The sequence below is a fragment of the Lolium perenne genome, chromosome 3 (genome assembly GCF_019359855.2).
Source record: "Lolium perenne isolate Kyuss_39 chromosome 3, Kyuss_2.0, whole genome shotgun sequence".
Taxonomy (NCBI): Eukaryota; Viridiplantae; Streptophyta; class Magnoliopsida; order Poales; family Poaceae; genus Lolium; species Lolium perenne.
In genome coordinates, this window is record NC_067246.2 from 33251538 (window position 1) to 33266612 (window position 15075).

General features: G+C 46.1%; 1 protein-coding gene and 1 long non-coding RNA gene across 2 annotated transcripts; both read right to left on the bottom strand.

Moving 5' to 3' along the window:
• Positions 1-3284: 3284 nt before the first annotated feature.
• LOC127340790 (uncharacterized) lies at positions 3285-4712 on the bottom strand. The gene is made up of 2 exons (XR_007874875.2): positions 4126-4712; positions 3285-3774 (listed from the first exon to the last, which is right to left on the bottom strand). It is a non-coding gene; the product is annotated as an uncharacterized lncRNA (long non-coding RNA).
• Positions 4713-9859: 5147 nt separating this feature from the next.
• On the bottom strand, positions 9860-12263 carry LOC127340787 (probable serine/threonine-protein kinase PBL23). The gene is made up of 2 exons (XM_051366532.1): positions 11710-12263; positions 9860-11622 (listed from the first exon to the last, which is right to left on the bottom strand). Exons 1-2 carry the CDS (start codon positions 12248-12250, stop codon positions 10376-10378), a joined length of 1788 nt encoding a protein of 595 aa, XP_051222492.1. The 5' UTR covers positions 12251-12263; the 3' UTR covers positions 9860-10375.
• Between the last annotated feature and the right edge of the window lie 2812 nt (positions 12264-15075).

Here is a 15075-nt window from a genome sequence, read left to right on the forward strand (position 1 = left end):
AAGAGGGAGTATTTTATGCTTGATAGTGGGTTCATGCCTCCATTAAATCTGGGACAGTGACAGAAAGTTCTAAGGTTGTGGATGTGCTGTTGCCACTAGGGATAAAACATCGATGCTTTGTCTAAGGATATTTGTGTTGATTACATTACGCACCATACTTAATGCAATTGTCTGTTGTTTGCAACTTAATACTGGAAGGGGTGCGGATGCTAACCCGAAGGTGGACTGTTTAGGCATAGATGCATGCTGGATAGCGGTCTATGTACCTTGTTGTAATTCCCGATTGAATCTCACTCTACTCATCATGATATGTATGTGCATTGTTATGCCCTCTTTATTTGTCAATTGCCCAACTGTAATTTGTTCACCCAACATGCTATTTCTTATTGGAGAGACACCACTAGTGAACTGTGGACCCCGGTCCAATTCTTTTACATCTGAATACAATCTACTGCAAACATTGTTCTTTACTGTTCTTTGCAAACAAACATCATTTTCCACACCATACATTTAATCCTTTGTTTACAGCAAGCCGGTGAGATTGACAACCTCACTGTTAAGTTGGGGCAAAGTATTTTGATTGTGTTGTGCAGGTTCCACGTTGGCGCCGGAATCCCTGGTGTTGCGCCGCATAGACTATAAGCATCGCTACTGAAGATCTTAATCTTATCGCAGTCAACTCTTTGAACTTTGTCATAAACAATCTTTTGACAAGTCGAGCTTCTTCAAGGATAATATATCCAAGTCTATTAATTTTATAGATCCATTTACTTTCAAAGAGTATTTATTCCTTCAAAAGGTTACCAAGCTCCAAGCTTGATTTTAGATACTATCTTGGATTTCATGGCTCTTAGCCATTTTAACAGAGTCAGGGACCATCATAGCTTCTTTGTATGTAGTTGGTTTATCATTGTTCAAAATCAATCCTTTGTTCACAAATCATTTAATTGATCACAAAGTAAACCATACCTACAAGGTTCAATAGGTACTTCGATCTCCATGACTATAACACTTTGTAGACATGGGAGCCATGATCGTCGTGGCCACTTTCGGAACCATTTCCGATGCTGCGCTACTCTGATCATCATGCTCAGGTTCATCAACCTTATCAAGTTCCATTGTCCTCCCACTCAAATACTTCGCTAGAAACAATTTCTTGGAAATAAGCAAGAAACATCGACCGAAAGTGGAAGCAATACAATTATCCTCAATAATATTGGACACATCATATTTATCGCGAGGCTTTGTCCATAATTCATGAGCGCTCCCAAAAGGCATGATTGATGAAGTAACTACATTGCTCACAACAATGGAAAACACATGAGAAGCAAGAGCATCGAGGCAAGAGTTTTTCTTATCCTTATAAGATAAATTTTGGGGATCCTTAGGAGAAGAAAAACCCATGTCAAGAATTCGCTCCATGTTCGGGGAAATACCCCGCAAAATATTAAGCACATAAATTTTCCATAGATCATAATTTGTGGCATCAAATATAAACAAGTCATTGTGCGTTAAACCCCTAACCGACATCTTTACTCTCAAGGCGGTGAAGCCCAAGAATGAGAGACCTTTCTCTGATACCAATTGAAAGATCACGGATGTAGCCTAGAGGGGGGTGAATAGGCAGTTTAAAACTTTTACGAGATGGGATTAACAAATGCAGAATAAAACTAGTGTTTACTTTGTCAACCCCAAAGCCTATATACTATAGTTCACCTATGTGAACCAACAATTTATGCTAAGAAATACAAGCAGCTATGTGATAGCAAGATATATAACTTAAAGCACGATGGCTATCACAAAGTAAAGTGCATAAGTAAAGAGCTCGGGGTAAAGAGATAACCGAGGCATGCGGGAGAAGATGATTTATCCAAAGTTCACACTCTTGCGAGTGCTAATCTCCGTTGGAGAGGTGCGGTGGCTTAGTGCTCCCGAACGCCACAAATGGACTCACCTTGAGGTGTGGTTGCTCGATGCACACCAACGCCACAAAGGCCTCACCCCAAGATGCGGTAGTCACACCACACACCGAGCGCCACGAAGGAGCCTCACCTTATTCTCGATTGACCCTCGCCACAAAAGCCTAGGTCATGGTTCCACTAAGGGATTTCCTTCGAGGCGGAAACCGGGCCTTACACAAAGCTTGGGCACGCATCCACAACTTAATTGGAGACTCCCAAGAAATCACCACAAAGGCCTCAAATCCTTCTAGGGTTCCAAGAACCCAAGAGTAACAACTTTCTTGCTTTCACTTCCACAAATTACCGTGGAGAACTCAAACTGATGCACCAAATGCAATGGTAAGAACACCACAAAGATGCTAAAGTCATTCTCTCTCAATTTCCAACAAAGCTACAAAAGATATTGGGGGAATAAGAGAGGAAGAACAAATAAGAGGAGGAACACCAAATTTCTCCAAGATCTAGATCTAGTTGATTCCCCTCACAAAGAGAGGGATTTGATTGGTCAAAGATGTAGATGTAGATGTCCTCTCTCTTTTCCCTCAAATGGGGGCAAGAATCATGGAGGGATTGAGAGATAGAGCAAGCCTCTCAAGGTCTACAATGGAGGAGAGAGAGTGAGAGAGAAGCAACCAGATTTTGGGGAAGAAGAAGGCTATTTATAGCCCCCAACGAAATATGGCCGTTGGGGGTTACCAGGCCGGATTATCCGGCCCCCGGCATGAAATATCCGGCCAAAAATCCGGGGTCAATACAGGGGCTCGTGCCCAAAATTCCTTAGCAGTTTTTCGGGGACCGAATATTTGCAAAATATCTGGATAATCCGCCCCCCCCCCCCTGAAAACTGGCAGAGACATCAAATTGAGAAGGGGCATAACTTAAGCATCCAGATTCCGATTTTGATGATCTTGGGCTCGTTTCGAACCTAGTAACAAGCTCTAAAAATCATGCAAGGAAACATAATAGTACATCAAGGGAGTATAGAAAAAATGATGAAAGGTTTGACCTATCTAAAAAAGACATACCAGTAAAACCTCCAACCTCAAAAATGCAACAATTGCCCATGCAAAAAACCATTCTCGATGAACTAGAGCTTGTAATGAGAATAAACACAAGCTCTAAAACATCACATGGATAAGATCCAAATAAAAACCAAGAAAGATCATGCAAGGATGCAAATGTTTGAGCTCTCCGAAGGATATGGTCGAGTTACTCACTCGAGAGCTGTGAAAACCCCAAAATTTAAAAACACCATTTTTACAACATTAGTATTGATCACATGTCGCTAAACATGATTTCACGCTAAACCCATGTTAAAAAAAATTCAATCACCAAAGTCCTTGCATTATTTGCTTACAAGTTCATATACATCAGGTTAACTTTTCAGCCCCTAATAGAAATTTCGAAATTTACAATTAAGTCCCTGCCCACACTTTCTTAGTGGCAAGGTAATAGCCAACTCACAAACAGCTCACTTTCATCCACTTGTAAAAATTACAGCTAGAAAAGATACAAGTGTACACACGCATGTACATCAAAGCTGTGCATGCAGCCCACCTGGCACAAATTGTGCTAAACCGACCTAGCCTCTCCCTACTATAAATAGACTGTCCATTTCACTATTCAGCATTTTCGACCAAACACTCCACTCTCTCCGACCATCCCTTTCTCCACCACATCTGATCTCCTCACCCAGTCATTCCTGTGTTGGGCATCTCTGCTTGATCAGGTACAGCAGTAGCAATGCCACTTGATGTTGCTTTTACTCTAATCTTGTAGAGTCTCTGTGTGCGTGTGTGCAAGCTCTGATTACCTGAAATGTGGCAATAAAGAAGAATGGATTGATTTCAGAAATTGTGACTAGCATGCCTAGTGTCTCTTCTTCATACTTCACTAGAATCTGTAAGAACTAGATTTAATTGGAGAGATCTTGCCTTGCATGTTCTTGACCTGGAAGTTAATCTGAAACTTGCCTCTGATTACTACTGCTGTACTAGTTTTGATTTGGTCTTTGTAACACTAATTAGGACCTAGAATAAGTTCACGGTAGTGCTACACTTAACTGTCTATCCAGTCCAAAGCTCTGCTAATATGCCTGAAACTCTTAGTAGTATTGTACTATACCGATGCATGGCAAGGAAAAACAAAGGGGATTAGCACTTACTTAGTCACGGAGGAGGATTAGCAGTAGGAGATTGTCGCTGGTACCGCGCTTGCCGTAGCGCTGCCTCGGCCGCGATCTCGGTCCGGCCCTGGTGGCGTCGACGTCGACCATGGCTGTCGTCCGTCGAGCCGTACGGCCGGTGATGGCCGCCCCCTGACAGGGCATGACTGTGGGGCATGGCCGTGTGCCTTGTTGGACGAGGCGGCGTAGATGGAGAGCGGAAGGAGGGAGGTAGGAGTCGTCGTTGTCGGGGACGGCGGCGAGCCTGCCGGAACCGAGGACGATGGCGCTGGGGTTTGGTGGCGAGGTCGTTCCAGGCGGCGGCGGTAGCGATGAGTGTGGGGAACGAGTAGGGGAGGATGAGGGGGTTCTGTGGATGCCAACTATGGCGCCGGAGGTGGCCGGGCGTGGTAGATCGAGCCGGCTGCATCCGGCGTTGCTACTTTGTTTTGAGAGAGAAAGGGAGTAGTACGGGAGAGAGAGCGTCGAGTAAGGATGCGCGTGGGGAGAGACAGAGCCGGGAGCCTGGGTTGATACTTGATAGCCTCGGCTTTGACCGTGACCAAATGTTAAACTAATTTTCCCCGTTCGGTGGAGAACTGGAGATAGACATGCATAGTCGTTTTGGCCTGATGTATGTATGCATGCCATCTCACAACACGATGGATCAGTAGCACACTAGCATATGTTTGTTAGCTATGTAAATGGATTTGCCCAGTTTAAATACGCTGCCTACTAATTTTGGTAAGTTAGCTAAAATATTGAGAATATTTGTGAAATAAATATTAGGAGTCGATCATGGAAATTTAGGAGACGCTGACGGTGTTTCCGAGTCGGTCGGAGCGCTGCCAGGCAAGTTGTCGGGCTCCTATGTAATTTTTTTCTAAAATGTTTTATGGGTTATTGTTTATCCCAAAATCCCGCATGAGAACCAAATACAAAGCTTTTGGTATTCTAAATGAAATGTGAGAAGTGGATCGGAAAGATCCGCCGATTTGGCGAATGGACCAGATCCGGAGGTTTGTATGAGGTATATCATCAAAACCCGGGCAGGGTTGTGTTTTAAATATTTGGTGGATAGAGGAGCCGGAATTGATGGGAGCATCCCGGTCAGGGTTGCCTTGGAAATCGGGCTCCTCTACACAGGGATTATCTAATAAAAATATAACCAACTGGCGCTTACATCAAAAGCGGCACAACCCGTACTGACCATAGACCTGGAATGGGACGGGCTTAACCGATTAACCATGCCAAGTAGCTACCTCTGCACGGGTGAGAAGGTGACTGTAGCCGGGTAGGTACAGTCACCCTAGGGCGAGACCGCCGGTTAGGGGTCTCGACCCGCGGGCCTTTGGCGATTAAGGCAAGGTGGAAAAGCAGAGGTGGTGTACGGGCTGGCTAAAGGTTTCGGTCCCTTGGTCTAGTTGTGCGCCGTGGTAGCGCATGAACGAAATCGACCAAGTGACGCTATGGGCAAAGCAGTACACCTCTGATCAGAGTAAAATGTGATATCACTCCCAGCTTCCGGGTTTGGAAGTGCGTCGTGTGGGTCTTCCTCTAACACAGGATGTAAGATCCCACGTTGTCTGCCGCCAGCAGATTTCATAAATAAAAATATGGATTTTCCAACAAACGGGGAATCGGGGAATTATTCTCTAAAAGTGTTGTCGGTCGGACGGCTACCGAGCCGTTGAGTTTTTATTTGCCCTTTTAATCACACGCCACCCCTCCACCCCCGGCGACTTGCGGAGTACGTATTTTATACGTGCTCAGCCTTGCTTTATCCGTTGTTTTCCAGAGGACGTGATGTATGACAACTCTGAGGAGATAGAGACCGGTGCTTATGACGAATCTGGCACTTGTGGTGACTTTGACTCTGACTTTGCTGAAGTGGAGTATGAGTATGGGGAAGTCGATGTCCAAGGCTATGAGGAGTAGATTTATGGCTTGTAGTTCAAGCGGGTGGGATTGTATTGCCATAGTTTGTGTGACGATGTAAAAAAAGACACCGCTTTCAAACGGTGAAAGTTTCCACTATGTACATGCTACTATTCTCTTTGGCTAGTCCTGGCGCAACTCTGAAGTGACGTTTTCCGTTACGCTTGATTTAATCGAACGTAACGGGGCGTCACAAGAGCCCTCTTGATAGTACGCCAACTAAACTACAAACCGGTCTCCAACTACACCATGTGACGATCTTGGCTGCAACATGATGGAACGCTTTTCTTGATTGTGCTTGCTTGACGAAGTCTTGTGGATTGCTCCCCCATAATCCACCATGGGAGATCTTCTTCTTCGGTGCATCTTCACATATCCATGATCACCACATGGATGGCAAGATTCAAGCATATGATCTCTTCGAGTTGGCTCATCTTGAACTTGCACTTCATTTCTTCATGGCAAGCTTCAAGCATATGATCTTTTCGAGTTGGCTCATCTTGAACTTGCACTTCATTTCGTTGATGTCTTGAAGTTAACTTTGAGGGCTCACTTCATCTTCAAGACACACTTGACACTTGATACTCTTCATTAATATTTTCTTCTTGTTGAAATCTTGAAGCCAACATATGGTTCAAGCATTGCCTATGGACAACTCCTACAAATATAACTCAATGCAAACATTAGTCCATACGGATTATCATTAATTACCAAAATCACACATGGGGCTCCATGCACTTTCAACAACCATTAATGAGTTTCACCATTTAGCTGAGTATATAGATCATCAAATCACAACTGCAAGGCTCAGTTTAGCAAGACATGCACTTCATAACGGGTATAGCTTGATTTAGCATCTACTTGTCTCCCTAATTACTGAAATTTGAAGCTCTCAACATCACCTATCGCTTGGGCATATTTATTTGATAAAGTTATGCTCAAATTTGCGGGTAGGCTCGAGCCTATAGACGCCTACTCAGTAAATTCGCCCCTGACCATCATGAACCGTGCACCAGTGTCATAGGGACTAGAGGAGTCCTCCAGAATGGTTGCGAGTCACACATCAGCGAAGAGGGAGACATGCCGATGCATTCTGCTGTTGTCGATGATGCTGGCGATGAGGTCGTGGTGGACGGAGATGTAGAAGGCGACCAAAAAACAGCGGAAGCCTGGTGTGGCCATGCTGGGTGCCTAGACTGTAGAGGTAGTCAACGAGGCCTTCGACGACGATACTCGAAATAGGCCAAGAAGAACCTGGCTACATGACGAAGACCTGCGACCCGAGTCGATGGAGGCGACACAGTAGTAACCTAGGACGTCTGTGCGCGGTGACGGCAAAAATGACCGCGTGCAGCAATGCTATGACCCGACGGGACAACATAGCTGCAGGGCGCAAATCGGTGCAACGGCTAGAAGCTACCGGGGCGTACACACATGGGAAGGTGCGTTGGCAGCCAGTAGCGCGGACCAAGGGCGGCGGCGCTGTGGCCCGAAGGGGCGACACAACGGTAACCCGTAGCTCGATCGGTGCTAAACCCGTGCCGGGGGACGTGTTTGGCGGAGACGTGTGCACGATCGGTTGATCAGACCAACGGGAGCATTGTACGCGCCATGGTGTGGGTGACGCACAGATCGATGTCGATGGCGATGTTTTCGATGATGTCCCGATCGATGGCGGCGAATACTATCCGAGGCAGACACCGCAACAGCCTGCCAAGGCAAGCGACAACCGGCCGAGACGCGTTGCAGCCTGCCGTAGAGGTCACGTGGCATGCAGAGGCATGTGCGCGGGTGCAGTGCAGATCGCGATGCCGGTGCCGCAGTAGGGGCGCGCGATGATGGCAACGGTGGACGACTCAATTCGATCTATGATCAGTAAAATCAAAATGGAAATGCCGATCGAGCGACCGACAAGAAAGAAAACCGATCTACGGACCCGGAAAAAAAGGACGTGCCCTCATACGGGTTGCACGGCCCCTGGAGTAGATCTTGGAGATCAATCTCCTCGTGAGCGGGGCGGCGTGGAAGCTTGTGCGACGACTAGGTCAGGAACTTGCGGTTGATACCATGTAACGATAGAGAAGGAGAGATGGTGGAATATGATGGATGTATTATCGAGCCTTATGAACAAGTATATGTAAGTATAAGACTTGGAAGGCAAGAAGCCTAGCCTAAAGATAAGGTAGAAGATTGATTACAAAGCCTATACAAATCCTGTGATATCTCTACATACCTAATATATATTTGGATGCATAGAAACTGGGCATGGAATTGGAATTTGAGTAATTCCGCCATTTGGTATGCGCTCGGAATTGATCTGCGGAAAGCCAACAAAATTCCGAGCCCCCAATCCTCCCGTGCAAACCGATTGGAGAACTTTCCGAGCTCTCACGCTCGGCAAGGCTCGGAAACTGCCTCCCTCCCGTCTTCCTCGTCGTCTCCCTCCCGTTCGGTCTTGGCCACGCCAGGCGCTGCCCCGACCTCTCCCGCTCGCCCTCGCCCGATGCTGCCCCGTCCTCTCTCTGCTCGGCTGTGCCTAGCGCCGGCGCTGCCCCGGCCTCTCTGGCTCGCCCTCCCTCGACGCCGCCCCGTCCTCTCTCTTCTCGGCCGTGCCCATCGCCGGCACCGGCCTCTCCCGCTCGCCCGACGCCGCTCCAGCCTCTCTGCTCGCCCGTGCCCAGCGCCGCCCTGGTCGCCCTCGTCCGGCGCCGCCTAGCCTCACCTCTAGATTCAACACAAACAGGATTTACATGTTTTATTTTTATGTTAAAATTGTCCAAATTCAACAAAATATCAAATTCCATAGTTCATCCAAACGGGATTTGGAATTGGTTACACCCTTTCATTCCAACACCAAATTCCAAACATATCCAAACAATAGAATCGAATTAGATGTCAATTCATTTCCATCTCGGATTTGGAATTTTAGTCTAATTCAATTCCATGCCGACTTTCTATGCATCCAAACACACTGTAAAACTGGGCATGGAATTGGAATTTGGGTCGGGGCTGTCAAATTCAAGGTGCATATATTAGGACAATAAAACCTCACAGTACCTAAGGAAACAATGGAATGCGGTCAAAACAAATACCTATGCTACACAAGTTCAGATTGCCGAGAGGCGGCAACTACACGGTCAATTTTATTGCCTGAAATCCATTAGTTCGAACATTCGTGGCCCATATCGACCAGGACCAGGAGATCAGAGAGAAAACCGGGCCCGTCCTCTTTCCTCTGCTGCCCCACCACACTGCCCAGCGGAGTTCCGGCGGATGCCGTGGCGGCGGTGGTAGCGATATAGACCACATCCGCAGTTTCAGTGGCTTCCGGTAGTCCATGCGCTCCTGTGACATGCCGCGGCTCTTCCGTAGCTGCACCTTGTTTCTCCCACAACCGCTGCCGCTGCCGTCTATGGTAGCTCGCCGCCGCCTTGGCCTTGGACCTCCGCCACCGCCACTGACACCGCATCGACTCTGGTGAAACTGTTTTTCTTCTCTGTAAGTTCGTCGACAACTGTTTACCTATGACACCTCAATACAGATCTGTGGAAACCCACTCAGGCAACGAAGTGAACAACTTGAGCTTACCGAGGTCTGAGGACTAATCCTGACCGGAAGTAAGATTTCATCGCGGATCCACACGAGCTCCTCTGTAAGCAGTAACTTGTTCCTGACTAGTGCTAATAATTGAAAAATGTTGTCAAATCTAATGTCATACACCCTGGTAATAGCAGCATTACATGTCTGGTCATAGTAGCAGAGATAGTTTAATCAAATGCGATGCGTGCAGACATGGTTGATGTTTCCATGAGCAGGAAAGTATTCCTTGACTGACTTCTCATGTATAAACTTGCGAACATGATGACATGCTAAGTCGGACAAATCAAATCAAATGCCCATATACAATGAGCATTAGTAAGCACAACACTACCTACATAATAAAAAACATAGTGGAAACTGGGAGACCTTGAAAGTTTACTTCTGGCTTCTGATTATTTCCGTTTTAGATACTCCCTCGACTTTCCAGATTTCTTTCATGCAGTCCAGTACTCTGCTTTATTGAGCTCGGAGCATTTAGGTACCTGCTATTAATTTCAACTAGAATAACTAGAGACAGATCTGCATTACAGAGAGAAACTGAAAACACGAAAGAAGAAAAAGGAGTTCGTCTATTGTAGAACATACAACGTAAATATTGTGCAGGTAAATTAAGTCAAGACAAGGGGCTTCTGAAGCAACTTCACAAGTCTTTAGCTTTTAGAACATTTTCTCTTCATAATCTTGTTGGCTGTCTTGCTGGGGTGGTCCCATTTCACCTGGGACCTGATATATCTGAGGCTACAGGTGGAACTGAGGAGTTCACATTTCTAGCAAAACCAAAATGTACTTCATTTGTTGCAACGAAGTTATGATCTATATCGCTCTCTGCATCCATGGTACCTTCCAAGACTTTGACTACCTCAGACATTTTAGGCCTTCTTTGGTAATCAATTTGCAAACACCACATTGCAAGTTTCATCATCTGAACTACATCTTGCTTGTGTGCTTGCATGTCGTCGCTATTCTTGTCAATCAAATCGACCAAGTCATCGTTCTTCACTTTTTCCTCCAGGAGAGTAATAAGATGGAGGCTCTCTCCTGACCGGGAAGTGTCAAGGTTCTTTCTTCCGCTGACAATTTCCATGACCACAACGCCAAAGCTATAGACATCGGCCTTCTCCGTGATGTGTGATGTCAACCATTCAGGAGCTAAATATCCAGGTGTACCTCTCATTCTAGTAACAACTTGGCTCATATCCCTATCAATGAGCTTACACAGACCAAAATCAGAAAGTTTAGCATTGAAATCACCATCTAAAAGGATATTTTGTGGTTTGACATCCAAATGTGCAATTCTCTTCATGCACTCCTCATGAAGATAAGAGAGACCTTTAGCTATGTGTGTGATAATCTTGCATCGTACCTTCCATTCTAACAGAGGAGCAGTATTGTCGTTTCGATAATAGATCCACTTGTCCAATGATCCATTTGACATATACTCATAAACCAAGAGCCTGTGAGATTTCTCTGCACAGAAACCAAACAGCCTCACCAGGTTGATATGATGAATGCTGCCAATTGTTTGAACCTCTGCCAAGAATTCTCTTTTTCCCTGACCAGCTCGATCCAAACGTTTTACTGCAACCTTTTCCTCACCTAGCTGTCCCTCAAAAACAGACCCAAATCCTCCCTGCCCAAGTTTGTCTTTGAATTGCTTGGTCCCTACTTCTAACTGTTGAAACGTGAACCTCCTTGGTGTTCCTTGTAGGTTTCCAAAATCTTCCTCATCATCCTCTATCTTTGGGTGTTGTCGTGTTTGTCGTTTATATACGACAAAAAAGCTGAATGTGATCAAAATAAAACTCCCTACTGAAGCTGAAGTTGCAATCAAAGCTGAGTGTCTTGTTCTTGATGTCCCAGTAGCAATTGAGTCAGGACTTGGAGGTGAAGTCGTTAGATTGAGCAGTGGGCAGAAGATGAGCTGGTAGTTCGTTCCGAACGGACAACTGAATGCAGTATCTGTGGGAGCATTGATAGAGTAGCTTAATGCCTCCGGGCACATACGCATAAAGAAGGCTGAGTATTTGTCAAATGAACATCCCGTACATGAGCTGTTGCAGCCTCCCGGCGCCTTGAGCTCGCTTGGGCACTGTGATGTTATGTTGGCCGCACAGCGGGGCCCCTTGCTGCACCCCGGGCTGCCCTTGACCTGTATTGGCAGGAACTCCATGGGTACGTTGAAGCCCTGGTAAAGGGAGATGTCGAAGAAACTGTTGTTGTCATACTGATTGAGCGAGAAATCAGCAGCCGTGAATGGTGGCGTACCATCGCTCGTGCAGTTTAGCAATCCGCGACAGTCGCCTGTCTTGCACGACCCATTGCCTTGGTGGTCAAATGAACACCCTGTGCGTGCCCACACATGCCCTCTGAAGGGATCAGTGGGTATGTTGAGAGTCCATGTCTTCCCTGGATCAAGCCGCATGCCGCCGCCCATCGGTAAAGCGGCTGGCCACACGGTGTAGGAGCATTGGTTGGTGATGTTCAGTGTGACGGAGTCGGAGTCTGCGGTGGCGACTAGCAGGAAGATCAGGGCGAGAGGGAGGAGAAGGAGGAGAGGCAGGTGGTGGAGAGGTAGGAAGATACCCATAACTTGCAGTAGTGTTGTGTGGCACTGTGGCAGTAGGACTCCTCTTGGATGAAATGATAAAGGAAGTACAGAGCAGAGGTCAAGATCAGTGTACTTGACTAATATGTGCGTGTTGAAATGTTCAACGGTCTATGGTCACCGTACTACTTAACCCACTGCTTGCTGTCCTCAACTATAGATAGTTGCTTGTGGGGCCTGTTTTCCTTTTGGTTCATTTGAACTCTGGAGTGTGGAGGCCATAATAATCTATGGTGGAGATCACTCTGAAACGAGGCAACGGGCACAGCGGCTAGCCACATGCTATAGAAACATCGGTTGATGATGCTGAATGTAGTGGATAGCAGAGAGGTACTCACCGCTGCCATTTTTTCTGTAATTTCTGCTTACATTCTTTTTAACTTAAATCAGAGTTGAACTTGCTATAGGATCCTGTGGCAGCTGACTGCTGACAGAACGGAAGAACTTCAGGAGGGTGCTAGTTGCGGCCTTCAGAACCGGGCCTGACTTGGTCCTAGTCATGGATTGAAACAACTGCTGAATCTTTGTAGGAAAATTGAGGTTTAATTTCCTGTGAATTTTAGAAAAGGAAAGAAAAATGATTTTTTTAATGCTGAAGAAAACCGCTGCACGCAGAAATTGTGTCTATAGCCCTCTGATAAATTGTCTCCATAGTTTGTTTTTCTGATGCTTAAATGAACGGATGTACCGCAAATTTTGTAATGATTCATTGTTGCTGCTTGTGAATTTTCTGTGCATCTTCTGCAAAGATACAGTGTTCTCTGTTCAGTCGACGTTGGCACAGATGCTCCTCCAGTTGATGGCGGCAATTCTGGGGAAAGCCGGGAACATCCTCCTGTTGGCTGAGATAAACTAAACTCAAGGAGAAACTAATTTTGATCACGACCTTACGCCCAGACGCTCACCCAGAATTCAGAACCGTAGCCGGCTCCGACATCTCAGACTTTGGATAGGTTTATGGATACACGCACAGCATTAGAGCAGATCGTGATCAACCAACCTCACTCTACGTAGTCACGTCCAAGTACTCGCTGGATCGACCAAGTTGACAAGGGCTTAGCTACTGCCTTGCCAACCGTAAAAGCCTCCAAGTGGAGACCCCAAAACCGTCGTACCTGTCCGAAACGGTCCGCGTGGACACCACTTGGTCAAATCCATCTCCAAAAGGCGGAGCACACCTCCTAAGTGAATAGTGTCGGCATTGCTGAAGGGGGTATATCGCCAACTTTGGACAAATCATCTAAGAGGAGGTCTCAAGAATGAATGTACCGGGATGGTGCAGTGTCTCCCGAGGATCAATGGCGTACATATTAATTGGCGTTCGACAATATCTGGCGTGGTTTGTCAGACCATAGCACACCTAGGCAATGGCCATGGGTTGGGCGCGTAGTACGGGCCAGTTTCTTCCGAATGGATCTGAAATACTAGTCCTACATGAACGATGCAATGGTTAATCTATGAAAGAGAAGCTGTTTCTTTGAAATACTTCACTACAGTTCATGATCCAGTCAAGGAAAAAAATAGCGCACTATAACAAAATAGCGTGGGTCTAAAAATACGCTATTAGCATGCTATAGCGTGCTATTAACGCGAATAGCGCGCTATAGCGCCGAAATAGCGTAACGTCGGCTCTCCAAATATGCTATAGCGTGTTATTACACTAGTAGAAAAATGGGCATCCATCTAAGCCTTTAGTACCGGTTCCCTTACGAACCGGTACTAAAGGGGGCATTAGTACCGGTTCCGTGCGAGGAACATCTATACCGGTTCGTTAAGGGCCTTTTATACCGGTTCGTGTTACGAACCGGTATGAAAGGGTTTGAGCCCAGTTTCCAGGCGGAGGTGGGGCCAGGGCTGCACCTTTAGTACCGGTTCATCTAAGGAACCGGTACTAAAGGGTATGTGCCCTATATCAGCGCCGCCGCCGCGCCCGACCCCCTGCATATCTCTCATTTTTCTCATTCTCCTTCTCCTCCTCTCACATTTCCAAATATTTTGCACCTCTCACACTCCAATAATCTTCATTTTTCTCCACCATTTTAACAAGATTAACGGCATACATCTATCCAAGGGTTAGCAATATCATCCTTCCTTCCGGCGTTCCTAATTTAGCTCATTTCTTTGGTAGTTTTAACTCGTACTATTTTTCTAGTGCTAGCAAGGTGTTCGATGAAATGCCTAAGTTAGGGATTTTATTTTTTTTATATGCAATTTGAGCTGAAATTATGGTATGTTTTGTAGGTTTTAATTAGTATCATCCCCGTCCTCACCGCCGTCGATCGCCAGCGTCGTCCCCTAGCCGGCACCGTACCACCTCGGTGAGCCTCTTCTTTTTTATAAAAAAAATTTAGTTTTATGTGATGAACTTGAATATTAATTAAGTTGGTCACTCATATATCCACGATGTTGTGTACTTAATGATTTTTGATATACATATAAAATGCAGATGAGTCGACAATGGATGTACGGTGATCGGTGCCATCCCGAGTTTATTAATGGCATGCATTATTTTCTCAACGTGGCTGAGGCAAACAGGCGGTCGAATGGTTTCATGTATTGTCCATGTAGTTCCTGTAAGAATATGAAGGATTACTCTACCTCAAAGACCCTTCACGTCCACCTGCTGGAGAACGGTTTCATGCCCAGATATAATTATTGGACCAAGCACGGAGAAAGAGGGGTTATATTGGAAGACAACGGAGAAGAAGAGGATAGTGACAACTATCCCTTATTCACTGAAGACGGTGATAGTAGAATGGGGGAAGACGAAGCTGAAGAAGAGCCCATTTTCGATGAGCCGATTTTTG

What these genes read in the sequence shown, in the direction of transcription:
- LOC127340787 (XM_051366532.1), bottom strand. Translation starts at nt 12,250, where the DNA reads ATGGGTATCTTCCTACCTCTCCACCACCTGCCTCTCCTCCTTCTCCTC. An exon ending in GGGAGGCTGCAACAGCTCAT is followed by an intron (nt 11,623 to 11,709) that starts GTACGGGATGTT and finishes ATGCTCCCACAG; the next exon opens with ATACTGCATTCAGTTGTCCG.